General features: G+C 37.4%; 1 protein-coding gene across 2 annotated transcripts; it reads left to right on the top strand.

Annotated features, from left to right (window-relative positions):
• The first annotated feature begins 267 nt into the window (after positions 1 to 267).
• LOC111510982 (organic solute transporter alpha-like protein) lies at positions 268 to 16,896 on the top strand. Of its 2 annotated transcripts, XM_023166963.2 has the most exons (7): positions 268 to 410; positions 2,583 to 2,795; positions 7,631 to 7,782; positions 12,036 to 12,274; positions 12,525 to 12,621; positions 16,102 to 16,357; positions 16,531 to 16,896. In XM_023166963.2, exons 2-7 carry the CDS (start codon positions 2,720 to 2,722, stop codon positions 16,758 to 16,760), a joined length of 1,050 nt encoding a protein of 349 aa, XP_023022731.2. In that variant the 5' UTR covers positions 268 to 410; positions 2,583 to 2,719; the 3' UTR covers positions 16,761 to 16,896. The 2 variants fall into 2 exon arrangements, with proteins under 2 accessions (XP_023022731.2, XP_074037713.1); XM_074181612.1 differs by lacking the exon at positions 7,631 to 7,782.
• Positions 16,897 to 17,423: the final 527 nt, after the last annotated feature.

Genomic DNA, 17,423 nt, shown 5'->3' with positions numbered 1-17,423 from the left:
GAAAGAAATATTTGATTTTCATTGAATTATTTGATTACACATTTGAAAAGCCTGGGTATTTGACAAATGATATGCATGTTGACAATTTTTTTTCAACTAAATAAAAATTATATTCCCATTTAGGTACATATTGAGTATCTGCTTCTGCTCCAAGAAATCATATTATTTAAGAGATAGTCGACATTAACAAGGTTTTTTTGCTCTAATTATATATGGATTGGGATTCACTTTGTTTGAACGAAAATGAAAATAATAATTGTCGGAATTATAACAATATATGCCTGGGTAAATATATGTTTCACCATATGCCGTTAACAAAATCAACAATTTTCATGGTTCAATTAGTATGATAACGTTTTCATTGTAAAAGTGTTGATGATTTAGTGAGTGAGGCACACCTGAACAATTAGGTAAGCGAAAGGTTTTGATAATTGAAAAATTTTGAGGGGCTTCATCATATCTTACACTGAACCACAAAGAAAATAGTTATTAGTTCAAATAAATTTTATTTTACTTTTTCATCTGGATATGACAAAATTAACCTATCATTTCAAGCAAATCTACTGTTTTATTGATTCGAAAGTGAATATTTGTTTGACTTGACAAAATACTGATTTTATTATCAGTTCCATTCGATTATTATGGTTTATATGATACTAATAGGTTTTTTCAGAAGTTTTTACGGTTCCATGTATCGTTTCTACATAAAATACAACACAAGTTTAATATTTCAGTATATTCATTCTAAAATTCCACAAGATATATACCTACCAATGAATGAATTGCATTTATAATGCTGGTAATAAGTACTATATTCTTCTGTCTGTCTCCAGAATAAAAAGAGCTAGAACCGTCAAATTTTTTTTATCTATAAACAGTTGCCTGCATGAGTCACAAGTAACGTATAGCTATCTTTTGTAATACAAATAAAGATTCCAGTAAATTAGGGCTACAAATACCCGAAAGAGGTATACCGTACCTTAAGTGAGACTCTACCAAAGCGTGATACGCTGATTTTTGCAGTATAAACTCCAAGTTCTCTAGCAATTACTCTCACAGCATAACAGCCGGTGGAAATTTTACTTTTCAATTTTTTGATGTGAGCGTCAAATTTCAGTCCACCGTCTATATACAGTCCCAGACATTTAGTACACTCTCTGTTCTCAATGATACCGCTCGCTACAGATAAATTCTGACGTGAACATTTGAAAGTAATAATATTTGTTTTCGAAATGTTAAGGGAGAGTAGATTGGAATCACACCAAACTTGATTTTTTGTATATCATGAGCTATTGTCTCATTGAGTATATCTATACCTTTACTATGCCACAATATAGTGGTGTCGTCAGCGAAAAGAGTGAATGTTCCAGATATACTTATGTTCATCAAATCGTTAATATACAACAGGAACAATATGGGACCGAGAACCGATCCCTGTGGTACACCAGTATTTATTTCAATACTGCTTGAACATTTAATCGTTTTCACAATCTGACTGCGACCATTGAGATACAACTCAAACCACCGTAGTGTTATCCCTCTACATCCATAGATATTCAGATATTGATCGATATATACCACGACATAGAATAAATATACACATGATATTGAGTAGAATTAATATTTATTTAGATATGAAGCTACAGAAACACATGAAATTAAAAGGGACAAAACTTTTGAAACAACCTAATACTTCCTAGAATATTATATCTCTTCTATCCGTAATGGGGAATGTTCCTACCGACGAAAATCAAGTAGTTTTCATGAAAGAGCTCTAAAACAACGCATTTAAAACTTATCATTTCAACCTTTTTCTTTAAAAAATTATTTGAATACTTAAAAAAGAGGAATGAAATAATGCATTCAACATTTGAAGGGATTCGTTCCTATTTCACCATTTGGCAACATCGGTTATTGCTAATAAAGGACAATGAATCTGTTACCTGTATGAGACAAACAAAGATGACATATTTCAGAGGCGTGCTGTTCTGTTTACTTATGTTCCGAGTTCCGAGATATTCTGTGACATATGACATTTTGTGCACCTAACCTATCTTTCTTTATATAAATAAATAACAAAACAAACTGTTGTTTATGTGGCTTGTGGAGGTGGTATTGAACTATAATTTATATCTTGCCTTAATTGTTGATTTATAAAGGTAACTTTCCTTTTTTAAAGTTGAATATCTAGGTACGTATAAGTTATTTCAACTTGATATAGCCGCTGTTGCCAATATGTGAATTAGAAACAAATCCCTTTTAAAGTTAAAACCCAACATTTGAAACATCAATTTGAATACTTTCCGAAGTGAATTTGAAAAACTCATGAATTGAACTCAATTTACTTCGTTCAAACTTGTATTTGCTGTAATAACCCAAATTGAGGAACATTCCCCATTGAAACAAGTCTGTTGAAGTCATTTTGTATTTTTCGGGGGTCAATAAATTTGATTGGAATACAATATAAGAAGAGTGGCTACTTCACCACGATTTTCATTTTGATTTGGTTATTCAAATAGACAAAATGATAAAAGAAAAACCCAATGCATTTCATCGCCCTACTATTTTCCACTATGCGTTAGGTTTGGAACAGCGTTAGTAACTTTCATTCGCCGAAGAAGAGAGAGACCAGTGGTCGACAGTGTTGAAACTATGAAGAAAACCCTATAGTTATGGTTTCGTAGTGATTTTCGGTGACGTTCTTGAAACTGAGAAGAAAATGGGCCCCATTAGTGGAGTGAATGCTACAGAATGCCCCCCTTATTATATTCCTACTACTCAACAATATTTGTCAGGTATTTATTGTAGTTTATAAAATATTTTTTGTTAACGTATGCAAGAGTCGGCTTCTTAAAATTAATATTCAATACAAGGTGTAAGATGAGTGATGAATTCAGTTTGGGAGTTTGATTTTTTGTCAAAAGAATCGAACATGTTCTTGAAAATCTGTGTCCTAACCGAGTTTGTTTTTTGTAAAAGAAGGTGTGAGTATTAACATAAATAATCAGTTTTTTATGAATTACTATACGTTTGAAATGTGTAATGGAAGAATAATTGATTTGTATTCATGGCAGAAAAAAATCATTTCGATATTGCCTCCTGATTGAACATTTAATTTTCAAAGGAAGATCCTGTTTGCTGCTTTTATACAAATCAACTTTCTTCTTTAGAATATGAAAATGAATGACCAAAAATGTTCCACTAGGATTTTCTGAAATATATTTATGCATCATGTCACAATATTGTGATATACCTATCGTCATCGAATATTTTTTAATACCAGTTCAAATTGTTTGAGGATTTTTCCAAAACTCGTCATCAAATTGAACGGAACTAGTGAATTTTAAATTGAGGCAACTTATAATTTGTGAGATAATGGAACAATTTTTGTTTTCAAACCAGAAACAGCTCTAAGACCGAATTGACCGAATATCCAGCCAATTCAACCTAACCTAACCTAACTTAACCTGACCTAACATAACCTAACCTAACCTAACCTAACCTAGCCTAGCCTAGCCTAACCTAACCTAACCTAACCTAGCCTAACCTAACCTAACCTAACTAATCAACATAACATTATTAATGTGAAATATAACATAATCTGTTCTTTCTAAATTGTTTTTTATAAATATTTTTCACTATGGATTGATACAAATACATATAATAAAAATGAAACTAATGGCTTTCTGTAAATGAAGGATTTTTGAAAAAACTATTATTGGGGTCTTTTATTAATGAGATAGAATCCAAAACAATGTATTGTTATCTGTTTTCCTGCGTGTTTGTGCACTTCAAACTCAAAAATGGCTCAACCGAATTGTTAACGGTTTACTTTACTTGACATCTAGAGTTTGATTTACTTCAGTCGGTTCATACATGAAAAATTGAACCAATTTTGAGAAATATCTCGAATATTTGTTGTAAGAAATACTATAATTTGTCTGAAACTTTGGTATACAATAATTATAGTTTGTGAACGATATTAAAGATTTGCAAGTAACTGAGAACTTTTTGCTATTACAAAATCTGGGAAATTCGATAATCGTGAGCAACAGTTATTTGGATAGACTATTGGATGTTGTTTTACTGGATTTGATGAGCTGATGGAGGAAACTGAAACCAGTAATATTTTGTTGTCAACGTTTCGTTCTTTATGAAGTAATATTCAGGAAAATGTTTTTTTGTTTTTTTGCCTATAATAGATGATATGGACATTGTTGATGAATAATACCATCTTTCTGAATCACTATTTTCATTATAAAGTATATACTTTCATTATATAGTAAAAATATATTATGGACTCGCCTTGTTCACTGACAGGATGAAAAATCCATGAATATACATCACAAATGAATGTGAAAGAATATGAAAATGGTCATTTGAAAAATGTTGTCCAATCAGTATTATTGATCATAAAATGATTATGAAGAGTATATATCGAAAGGTAATGGAATTAGTTTTAACTTGTTCTTATAATTGAATAAGTGTAATTTGATCTTTACTAACTTGATCTACTTGTGTCCTTATCAAGAAAATTGAGAAATTTTTTTGAGGGAAGAAAAAAATCGCTTTGTCGATTAATTGACAGTTTCAATAAGTTTAGTTCAATTCGTAGTGTGATTTTAGTTATTATTTTTCAACACATATTGCATTATTGAATAACAAATTAAGTCTTGATCGAATATACCATAGAGAACCGGCCCGTGACGAAAAAAATATTTATAATAACGGGCTCTATGATGTCAGCAATGTAATGTGGGTTTGTATATCATTAATCGTTGCAACGCATGCAGTACAGCCTAAGAGAAAATCGAGTGAAAGTTAGGAAATAACCATGTTCAGCCGTAATAGCTATTACTTGCATAATGCGTGTGATAATATATAAACATCATACGACAATTGCCGTTTTGCAAACACAGTGGTTATTTTTAAATTTATCACCGGAAGCATATGACGAAAAAACGACAAGACGTGTGTCAACATGTATGAAACTAAAATAAAATAAGTACAGAAGAGTTTTACGTTAAACGGTTTCATGTGGGTCACACTTACGCCACATGTGACCTCCCGAGGAGTTGTCCTCCTAGGGTTCGTCTATACTGTCCTTTCCAGGAAGGTGGACAGGTCACTACGATACGATTTCACTAATTCGGACATTGTCTACTATATAAAATGATTTGAAATCCCTGAAACAACTAAAAAGGAAGAATTAAAAATGAATAGATGAACATAACAATTATATTAAGCAAAAAAAGACTGAAATGAAATAATAGCGAGATAAAATACAAGTAAAATAGAACAATTGAACAAAAATTAATAAAAATAAAGAAATGAAAAAAGAAAATGAAAATAAAAAGTTGAGATATTCCAAGTCACGTATACGATAAGGCTCGTCTGAAAGCAGCAATGATCAAGGAATCGGGTTCTTGGCTGAATGCTTTACCTGTTGCATCACTTGGAACACTATTAGACGATGAATCTTTCAGAATAGCAGTAGGATGGGTTCATCTATTTGTGTTTCTCATACTTTTGCGGTAGTATAGTTGATGAGAAAGGTACACATGGTTTGAGTTGCAGGAGAAGTGCAGGGCGTACATCTCGACATCACCAAGTGAACGACATATTGAAACGAGCTATGTTGTCAACGGATGTTCCTGCAATTCTGGAACCCTCAGGTACCAGTCGAGATGATGGTAAACGACCAGATGGTATGTCTCTCATACCATGGAAATACGGTAAACCTGTGGTATGGGACTTCACTTGCGTTGACACGGTCGCGGCTTCCCATCTAGCCGAAAGTTCCAAGTCTGCTGGAACTGCAGCATTGTCTGGCGAGAAATTGAAAAGGAAAAAATACCAAAATCTTGGAAACAACTATCTGTTTCATCCAGTAGCGGTTGAAACTTTTGGTGTTTATGGCCCGGAGTCTCTGTTATTCGTTCATGAACTCGGAAGGAGAATAGGCCAAGCAACGAAAGATCACCGTTCTACCTCTTTTTTGATAGAAAGAATTAGTATTGCTATTCAACGTAGCAATGCTGTTTCAGTACTTGGAACTATTCCTTCTTCACATAATTTTGATGAGATTATGCATTGCCCTAATTTCAATACGGAACTGAAACCTCTTCGAAACAAGCCGAGATATGTGGATATTCATCAGTCTCCTATCAAGGTTAATTCACAAGTGATTGATCCACCTTCTTCTTTTTCAGTGCGGTCAGTGGACTCAGGTCATTCTTACCCCCAAAAAATGAGTTGCAGTCCTCGTAGAACTGGTACCCTTTCAGTGGAAGAGCTTCTTGAAGCAAGAGCCGAATCGATCCCTCTACGAAACCCTTCTTCACTTGGAAGGATCGATCGCAGCTTGAGAAATGGTTCTTATGGAGATTCTGTGGAACATGTTCTTCCTTACGAATCAGTAGATAGTTGTCCTGAAAATCTAGAGAAGAAAATTGGATTGGATAATTTAGGAAACACTTGCTACATGAATAGAATTAAACAAGTGTTGTTCATGACGAAGAATTTCAAGAACGAAGTTTTAATGATGAACGAGAACGGGAATGTTTCCTACTTATTCATCAAACTCAAACAACTGTTCATGCAGCTGCAGTTTCGTAAGAAGGTATCATCTTTACCTCCAACCGATTTCCTGGGGTCTTTGAAGTCCACTAGATACTCGTTAGGACAACAAGAGGATTGTTTCGAATTTTTGGGGTTCTTGTTGAATACTCTTCGGGAGCAAAAAAATAGCAAAATCAATACTCCTGACCGCTCTGGACTGAATGATTCCGTACAACCCATCTCGTCTTGTGTTTGTAAATCTTTTGCTGGAAAAATCCTCACTTGTTTACTTTGTGGTAAATGTTCAAGAAGTACTGAAAACTTATGTGAATTTCTGGAACTTCATATAGCTTTTCATAATACGACTAATAACCAGTCCATGCAAAGCTTATTGTTAAATCATCTGAAAATGGAATTTTTAACAGGTGATGATCGACTGTATTGTCAAACATGCGCCCAACTAACTGACTGTTATAAGGAAACAAGTATAGCTGAGGCTCCAGTCAATCTAATAATGACACTGATGATTTTCAAACAAGACTCAACCTCTAACGGAAGCAAGAAACTCTTTGGAAGGTTCGAAATAGATGAACATTTCAACCTAGCAGACCACTATTATAATATTCATGCAGTCATTGTTCACTGTGGTTCTGGCGTTGAATTTGGTCATTATTACGCCTTGGTCAAAGAAGAAACGGACTGTTTTGAGTTTGACGATAGGCGTGTCACGAAGTGTTCTGGCGATGCATTGAATTTATTGGAGCCTCTGGAGACACCCTACATTTTGTTTTATAAGAGAGAGGACATTGTTAGATCAAGATCTTCAGATGATGTGGTGCTGCAGGTTTTTCCGGGTTATCCTGCAGCTGAAAAAGCAAATGTGCCACTGGAATCAATGAAGTCGCCCCGGAGCGCCAATTAATTTTTGTTGTTGTTTTATAATTTCTTGATTTGTATTTTGGAGGTGTTATCACACTGAATTATTCAACTTGAAACTTCAATTATTCTTGAATAGAAACCTTGAGCATCATATAACTTCGTGATACTGAAAAATCGTTCTATTTTGCAGAGACGGATGTTTATGGCATCACACTCATAACAGCAGGAACTGTGCCGGTTCTTGTGGTCTTGGCATTGTTTGTGGACACGTTATTCTACATCATGAAAAATGCTTCTCCCAGAGTGAAAACTCATTCAGCATTTGTCATCGGCGTTTATCCTGTGAGTACAAATCCGCTTGTTAACATTTTAATGAGGGGGTAAGACTATTTCAAACTATCAAGAACAAGGGTCTATTACTGAAATAGTCATTTTTTGTGGAGAAAATCATAGGTATTTTATCGACTTTTTTAGGGACTTGACCACAATGTTCGCGAGGACGAACATTGAGGTTATGTCAAGAATAGGTAATTGAAAGGATCAAAATTGTCAGAAAACAGCTCCTTATAAATGGATCGTACTTGACTATCCGTCTATAAGACAGACTTAATATCATAGTTGTACTACTTATTGACATAGACAATATTGACAAGTTTCTAATTTCAAAATTCCTTTGACATTTATCGAGGACGCTGCATAAATAAAACGAATCACAGAGAAAACTGCAAGTTCCGTTAGATTTTTTGTAATTCTGTTGACAAGGGCATATTTCAACCTCCGAAACGTTGAGATTATCATCTGTAGAATGTCTTAGTACTTTTTTTTTGGTAGGCCATATTATTAAATATGACAAGTTACTGACGAAAAGAAAATTTTTCTTTGTGGAAAATACTCATCGTGGAAAACTGAAATCTTTGTCTTTTCATGAAACAGAACACAATCTGGGCCGGTAAGCGAATGTTACTTGTAGTATCAAACGTTTCGTCTACTACTGCGGCATACATTTTCAGTGGTGTATGCGATGGGCGCCAGGACGAAGGTGTTACCTCGAAATATTTGCAACGACTGACTGGGGAGCTCGACGTTCTCACATGTTTATACTTGTAGGGGTTAGTAGAGACGGGTATAAGTGAAGTTCATCCCTGATTGGTTTGCACTTGTGCTAGATGGAATGTAGGCTTTGTACTGAGTACTGGATACTTTGTTCTATCGACCCTTAGGTCGATAGAACATTACGATCCATATAAGGACTTCAGTTGCCCAACTTTAGATTCTGTACACCACCTCGTTTATCTCTTTAGTCACCAAGTGAAGTCCTTGCCATGGTCTCTAAAATTTGGGACGCAAACCTTTCCGACGTAGGGGCGGGTAGGGTGGAACTCATCTGCAGTGACTTTTTATAAAATTTTATCTTTCTCCTGTCGCTAGAAAGCTGTAATTTGGATCCGGCATATTTGTGTACAATGTCCAGTTACTTCCTGAGATCATTCTCTGAAAGGGATTCCTCTTAAGATGAATCGGATGGGCACCTACAAATAACGTATATCGGAAGCTTCACTTCTCGACCAGATAACAACATGTATGGTGTGTAGTCTGTCGCTTCATGTTAAGATAAGAGCAATTCTTATTTTCTTTATTCCCAACAAAGCCATCATTTCCTTCCCCCCCCATGCCCCCTCCCGGGTTGAGTGCCCTGAAGTAGAAGCTTCCCCCCAGCTAGTTAGCGAGGAGAAGCTACTACCCCACTCCTTCCACCCCCGCTCTCCGAGCGGTCCTCAACTTACTGATGGGCACTTCAGCAAGATTGACATCTAACCTCTTTTGGTCGACAGTCAGCCTTTAGGTGCTATTCTTTTGCGATCGGATAAGTGTTTAGTCGTGACTATTCCTAACTGAATTTTTGCATGGGGGCCCCTAAAAACTAACCGGCGGCTATTGTTATGAGCGTCGAGGGTTCCTCAGTGAATCTGAGGGGAATTGAATCGCAGTCGGGTTGTTCTACGTTCTACCTGAAAGAGAGTTTATCTGATTAGTGTTATACTTGCCCGAGTCGTCTGATGGCGACTCGTGGAGGTGGTCGTTGGTTTTGTTTTGTCGGCCTCGGGTGTTTATCCCTTTCTTGGAATCTGAGATCATCCATGTTCAACGCATTGTGTAGATCGCGTAGCGCTGGGTTGTTGTGCGATCTGATTCTATCGAACATGCTTTCTGCGTGTTCTCTCATATACACGTCCACATATTGCATGTCCAGGTTTAAGTCTCTGTATATGAATCTGTTTGGGATGTAGTACGGTGCGTTTACAGCCGCCCTTACGCTCGCGTCCATAAACGACTGTATCTCCTTCCTGTATGTCTGTGCTCACTGGCCCCAGTCAATGCAGGCATACCGTATTTATGGGCATGAGAACTTTACGTTCAACCCCATGTTGCTTCTGCGTCCTATGATCGGTGCCCGGCGTTGTCTGGCGTGCCTAGCCATTGCAATTATCTGCCTTACATGAGACTGAAATGTTAATCTCCTGTCTAAGATGACTCCCAAGTATGTCGCTTTGTTGGTCCATGGAATCTCTTGTCCGTTGAAGGTGACGTTCCCTTCCAGTTGCATGTGCCTGCGGGTGAACATTATCGCCTGACTCTTGTCAGGATTTATACTGATCTTCCACAGGTTGGCCCACTCCTCTAATCTGTTTGCCTGTTGCTGCAAGTATCAGTAGTCGAATTGTTGATAGTTCGTCTCCTTCTCTGCAACGGCATCGCCTGTCAGCTAGAAAAAACTGAATTGATCTTACCATTGGTTTTGTGTATCCATAATCGCTCATCTTGGCCAGTAGTCCGTCGTGCCAAACTCTGTCGAACGCCTTGGAGACGTCTAAGAAGATTGCTCCGGTGTTGTATCCTTTGCCGAGGTTGAAGCCTTCGGTCGCAAATTCTACTACCTTCAGGACTTGTAGCTCTGTCGAGTGTTCTGATCTAAAACCGAATTGTTCATCCGGGAGGATTCCTAGCTCTCTAGTTTGATCCTCGAGTCTCTTCAAGATGACACGTTCCGCCACTTTGCCTATGGAAGGTAGTAAGCTTATTAGCCTGTGATTATCTGGGAACAGGTGGTTCTTCTTAGGCTTCGGGATGTGGATAACCGTTGCCTCTTTGAACTGGTGCTGCAATCTGAGTATAGTATTTATGATGTTAGTACATTTATGACGGTAGTACTTTCAATGCCCGGTTTGTTATGTTGTCAGGGCCTGGTGCTTTCCGAGTGGATAGACGTCTTAGAATGTCTTTCACTTGCCCGGGAGATGTCGGGGCCAGGGGTTGCGCGTTATCCGTGTGTCGTTTTAATCTTCGTACCGTTCTTTCCACCTGTCTCTCTATTTCATCTACTTCGTCCGTGAACGAGGTCGTTCTCTCTGCACTGCCTTTCGAAGTTGTCCGCGAATGCTTCCGCCTTCTCCTGGTCAGTGTATTGGCGGGCATAGCTGTCGAGGTCCATTCCTGAGTACTTTCTGCATTCTCCATGCAGACTGGTCTTCAGTGTTCAGTTCTTCCAGACGAGTAGTCCATTGTCTTTCTCGGATAGCTTTCAATTCTTCTTTCAGTATCCTGTTGGCTCTCTGCATGCTCCTTTTGTCCATAGGCGCGCGAGGCCTTTGATACCGTCTTTTCAGGCGTCTTCTTATCCTGACCAGTTCCATCGTTTCTGGTGGGAGCTGTTCTTGGAAGTTGAAGCGTGGGGCTGGGACTTCCCGTGCGCTTCTTTCCATCGTTTGGATGATCGCCTGCTGTAGCTGGTGTGTGGCGTTCTCCAGGTCCGTTGTTGTTTCGATACGTGGTATCATTTTCTTTCATGAATCCCATTCGACTCCTGGGGTACTTCTTGTCTGGAAATGACGCTTTGCAACAGGGCTTACCCAAGCTCTTGGTTGGGTAAGGCTACTACTTCAGGCCATTTTGGAAAATAATCCATCACAACCATGAAGTACTTGTTACCAGATGTGATCCCAGAAAGTCAACTACGATTCTTTTAAAAGGCCACCCACTTAGGTACTGCTCCAACTTTCCTCTTTGCGTTGTTTTCGGACCCTTTCGTGGAGAGCACAGGTCACAGCGCTTACACCACTTCTTCACGTCGCGGCGGCAATTGACCCATTAGTCCCTCTCACGCACCCTCGCTAGAGTTCTACTCATTCCAGAATGCTCTCCAGTGCGATCATCGTGGAGCTGTTTGAGTAAATTGGAGATAAACGTCTTTGGAAGGATTATCTGAAATTAATGGGGTCTTTCATCCAAGCTTTCTCATTACCAAGTGAGTAGGTCATCTTGAATACGGAATTTTTCTACCAGCGACGGCCGGCATTATTTTTTCCAGGGGATGATTTACACCAGACGATAAACCTCAGGATATTGTTCCTAGATTTGCTGAATATTTCAGCAGTGCCATTACCCCAAGAACATTACCGCAACAAACACTCACTGTCTCTTTCAGAAAAACATCATCCACTTTGGACCTTTCTTCATCTGGAATTTAAATAGTGCAGATCAATCATGAAAAGTGACCTGATATATATAATCTACAATGGAAATCACTTCCTTTTCAGGTTGTCTCCTTGGTGACCTACCTCGCCATCCTAGTTCCAAGAGCTCACCTCCTCGCAGAAGCCATTACGCAAGGCATGTTCATGTCGGGCATGTACCAGCTCTTCTGTCTCTTCGTGGCTTACTGTGGAGGAGAGGCTAACCTGGTGGAGAAGGTCAAACCCAACACTCTGAGGTTACAAGCACCACCGTGTTGCTGTTGGCCATGTTGTTTCTTCCTGCCGGATTGCAAAGTAACCAAGTATGTCTTTTGAAATGAGGTAAAGCAAGGGATCTGAAAGGTGGCTATTGAGGATGACAGTGTTCCGTGTGAATGAAATTTTCCCCTCTTTCATGTACTGTGTTGTGTAGCAATTGTGTGAATGATATCTGATTCCACTACATAACGGATGTTTGGAATACAAACTGAATAGGGATGCGTGTTTTTGTATGATTCAATGTTCATATAAATGTAGTTGTTTCAAAAGTTATTATATTTATTGGTTTTGCAGATCAACTTTAAGATCACTGAGGTTGTTGGTGCTCCAGCTTCCTGTGGTACAAGGACTGGTTTACCTGATATTACTTGTTATGTGGGCAGAAAGAGAGGTAGGATTTTATGGAGGAATTCGTGATTTTTTTTTCAGATTATTTGCATTTTTTGATCAGCCTACACTGAAACACCTGTATACAGGGTGGGCCATCGAAAACTTGACATGGAGGTTTTGGGTACTTATCTTGCAAATCCTAAAAAACGCTCAGACAGGTCAATTTTCATTGGAAGGAGGACAGTTTTTTTCCCACTTCAACCCCGGAGCAGAGGGGTGAACAACCCTTGGAATTTTAACAGGGAATAGGGAGCGAGTCGTACATCGTTTGAAATATCTTGGAATTCTCTAAACAACGGTGTACATTTTTTTTTTAATTGGACAAACCATATTGAATTTAGATTTGAAGTTACTTACTTTATTCTCATGTTAGCATTTGCTCAAAATGGGTACCTTCAGCTTCTATGCAATAATAGAGATTCTGCTGGAAACGTTCTCGAACATTGTGGAATGTTTCTGGAGTAATTTGGCGACATTCATTTGTGATTCGTTGCCGTAAATCTTCGAGTGATGCAGGAGGAGTACAGTAAAGAAATCTGGTGATCTTGGTGGTCATTCGATAGAGCCCCGGAAAAGTCTAATCTAAATACTGCCGAACAGGCAGAGCAAAGTGCGGAGGAGCCCCATCTTGTTGAAATATTAACTGATTCTCCCGATAATTGTGGTTATTCTAAATAATATCATTGGGAAGGGGATTAATAGTATCTTTTAGAAACTACACATACATTCGTCTTCTAAAAACAATGGGCCAACAATACGGTCACCAAAAATTCCAGCCCATACATTTAATTTTTGTGGACGTTGAGTATGCACTTCATGAAAAATGTGAGGATTTGAATTAGCCCAATAGCGATAATTATGGCGATTAACTGTGTCATTTAGAAAAAAAGAACATTCATCACTGAAGCAAATGTTGAGTGGTGGATTTACCACCACTCGTTCACTAACCAACTCGCAAAATTGTAAGCGTCGATCAAAATCATCTTTATTCAGTTCTTGCGTTAATTTAATTTTGTAAGGATGCATTTTGTGGGTTATTGAAATACGTCGTATGCTAGTTCGTGATACCCCATAAACAAATGCTAACTTTATTGTGCTCAAAGTATGGTCAAGCTCAACATGGCCCAGAATTGTCACTTCTATCGCCTCATTTGTTACTGGTGGTTCGATTTGACGTTTTTTATTTGCTACAGATCCATTTGCGCGAAATTTTGCAATTAAATCGAAAACAGACTGTCGCGACCCTCTCTGTCGCGACTCTCTCTGAAGTTGAGTAAACCATTGTTTTTTTAGCAACACTTTACGGCACTCTCTACTAGTAATAATGTAGATTTCACTTTTCACATAAAAATAATAAATAGAAACAGCATATTTTACCATTATACAATTGTAATAGTTCTCTTATCAGAGAAGAACTAAAAAATTAACAGAAAAGTAGCCTGAGAAACAAATAAAAGAGTTCCAAATACATTCCAACTGAGCAGTGGCGTGTGTGGCAGAGCAGTGTTGCTATTAACAATATTGAAAAAGTTGATTATCTGAAACAACTCTTTTAAATACGTCCAAATAAAAAAAAAATTGAACCATTTTTTAGAGAATTCCAAGATCTTTCAGAAGATGTGCGACTCGCCCCCTATTCCCTATTAAAATTCCAAGGTTTGTTCACCCCTCTGCTCCGGGGTTGAAGTGACAACGCTGTAAATGGGAAAAACACTGTCCCCCTCCCAATAAAAATCTACCTGTCGGAGCGTTTTTTCGGATTTGCAAGATTAGTACCCAAAACCGCCATGTCAAGTTTTCGAAGGCCCACCCTGTATAAGCAATTGCACCACAAGCATCCACTATAGTTTGACTGAAACAGATGGAAAAATGAAGAATTACCATTTATTAATATTGAGACGATACTTTATTTTAGATCAAAAAGGAAATCTTTTCTAGGAGATATAAGTATTTGATACTTTTCATATATTACGTTGCTCAGTGTTTCTGTTATTTGTTTCAATTTTATAATGAATGTTTGGTGTAAGAAATGAATGAGAAATAGTGATTTTCTTGTAACTCAATGTTCATTTCCTTGGAAATGGATCTATTGAAAACACTTTCTCAACACCAGAACAAAAGCGTCCTCAGGAGATCGTAATGACTAAATTTCACTACTATGTTAGTGTTTTTATATCCTAGTGGCTCAACTACTTTCTGTTAGTAGTATCTAACTACTAGGTACCTGTTATAGTTCCTATGCTAAACTGGGTACCTGTTTTACCTACCTCTGTTTTGTCATGTATTTCCTCAATGTTAGTGACTATCCCCTACACTTTTTCTTTAGTATTTATCTGTTTTTTCATCCAGAATTATTACGTATGAGATCAAAAAAGAGCTGTTCGGAATAGGACCTTTGTCGCTATTCATGGAACTCATTCCGCTCTTTTGGATTTCCAAGTTTTTGAAGGCCATGTACTGGTCCCAACAATTTTGAATATTTCTCACTTATTATGTGATTGTTCTCTATGACATGTTGAGCGAGACTGCATTTATTCGGCCTATGAAACCGAACATGCGAAACATGTTCCTTGTAGCGAGCTATTATAGTCCGTTTGGTTTGACCAACATATTTCTTATCACAATCTTCGCAGCTCATTTCGTAAATTCCAGACTTTTCATTTTATAACGTCTTGTCTTTCGGACTGCCAACACTTGTTGCAGTATATGTCTAGTTTTGAAAAACACTCTTATATTCAATGTTGTGAATGTTCAAACCAATCCGTTGGTGTATTTGGAAGCACTATGAATTTTGAATCTTCCCCTTTTCGAAAAGTCGAGGCATTACGAAGACACTCCCTAAATTCTTGTTTTCTAAATTATTTATTCGCTACGTTTGAAGGATATCCGTTGCTTTCAGCCACCTCCCTATCAACTTTCTTCTTAACCTTATCTTTCTTTGCTCAAGGAAAATGTGAGCTGTCTATGTTCAAGAAATTGTAGTCTCGCCATTTTTCGTTGTGGGCAATGATGAGAGCTGTCAGGGATATACTCAAAAGTGCTCGTATTCTTTTTGTATATTAAACTCTGGACCGTTATCGACATTTTTGATAACTAGTACCTTCAGGAGTGGCAGTTCTTCATTATTTTCAATTTCATACGTGAATTGTATACTTGCAAATATGTTGTTGAAACAAAATACAAAATCCTCTACCACACTCCTAATCGTATGAAAAATGGCAAATACATCATCCACGTATCGGATCCAAGTTCGTGGAGAGAGACCGTAATTTTTGTACTGGTGGTGTTTAGAGATTCCAGTACGAACTATCAAATCCTTGGAACTAGTTGTTTTCGATGAACTCAGTTTGTACCTGAAATAAATGTTTGCTATCATCTTCGTAAAGAGTTTTCATTGAAGTTGATTAATCACTTATTTTCTTTCTACTGCATCAAACAAATCATAGAGACGATACTAGAAAAATATGTTTTCCATTTTCAGAGCCTATATCAAGTAAACTACTTGTATCTTCAGCCAATCGTCTTTCTGTCGATAGTTTTGGGGATATGGTCCATGTCAATGCTGATCCGGCTTCTGAAGGCCAATCTCGACCAAGAATATTTGCTTTTTGGCAAGTTTTTAGTGCTGCAACTGGTTTTGGTTTTTGCAAAACTGCAAGGACTGATATTCCGTGTTTTGGTGTCGAATGGGGTTTTTCCCTGTAGATCACCAATAACGCCACAAGTTTACGCAAATCGTAAGTTTCATTCTTAATGATTGATAGTTATACGAGTACTTCTATTTTTCTATAGGGCCATTCATTTATGATAATTTATATGTATTGTAAGATCGGTATGTTGAGTATCAAGTTAGATGCAATACTGTATGTTTGTTGAACTGTTCATCGGCGTTAATTATTTTTTGTTCCAGTAATACACAACACTTTGATGTTATCTGAAATGATTTTGCTGGGAGCTCTTGCTAGACGACTCTACAAAAGGCAGCTTCCCGATATTGATACCGATGTGATTTCGATAAGCACTATTGGACGAATGATGGAGAAGGGAAACAACAATAATAATGATAATATTAGTAGCAATTTGAACTCTAAACTGACAAAGTGCGGTATTGATAATACTGGAGCTGAGATTGATCTTTGAAGAAGAACTTATCTTGACGTAAATAGTGAAGTGAACTGTACCATGAACATTGCGTGTATACGCAATTGACAACTGATTATGTTCAGTTGCTCTTGTTTGAACATGTAGACTGATGAAAATAAAAAACATTTCTGTATTCTAGTTTTTGTCTTTCCATAGAAAACTGAACTGCATGCAATACAGTAATTGCCGAGATGCTGTTTGAAATTGGAGTACGGAAGCTGAGAGATGTGGAGAAATTCGAAATCGATAGTTTTAGAGGCCTTGTTGGACGCTAACAATACGTTTAGGAAATGATTCTTTTTTAGAGTTATTTGTACCTAAACTATTCTATCGTCACGTGTTTCACCAAGTGACCATCTTCAAGATGAAGGTTAAACTGAATCTACATATAATGTTTTCCTTATTTATACCATATACACCTCTGCTAGATACCTGGGTCTTGATTGTGTTAAAATCAAATAAATATAAATAATTTATGTGAATATGTAGTAGCTAATACGTAAAAACTCATGTCAATGTGGTATATTAAGTTTCACTTAACTCCTACCTAAAGTTGTTACATCAATATTACGTTCGCTTTGTTTTCAGGTTGTAACATCCACTTGACTTGACTTCTTGACAGATGATAATCTTTTCGAGTATGTGTGAAGTTCTGTGGGA

Source organism: Leptinotarsa decemlineata, unplaced genomic scaffold (genome assembly GCF_025532065.1).
Source record: "Leptinotarsa decemlineata unplaced genomic scaffold, Ldec_3_MD MMD2_tig00026314_RagTag_RagTag, whole genome shotgun sequence".
NCBI classification, from domain to species: Eukaryota; Metazoa; Arthropoda; class Insecta; order Coleoptera; family Chrysomelidae; genus Leptinotarsa; species Leptinotarsa decemlineata.
Note: the sequence above shows the minus strand (reverse complement) of the source record. Positions and strands in the feature narration are given on the sequence as shown.

Excerpts from the sequence above, each read along its gene's own strand:
- LOC111510982 (XM_023166963.2), top strand. The coding sequence starts at position 2,720 with ATGGGCCCCATTAGTGGAGTGAATGCTACAGAATGCCCCCCTTATTAT. Across the intron at positions 7,783-12,035 it reads TTGTCATCGGCGTTTATCCT|GTTGTCTCCTTGGTGACCTA; the intron begins GTGAGTACAAAT and ends CTTCCTTTTCAG. Across the intron at positions 16,358-16,530 it reads GCCACAAGTTTACGCAAATC|TAATACACAACACTTTGATG; the intron begins GTAAGTTTCATT and ends TTTTTGTTCCAG.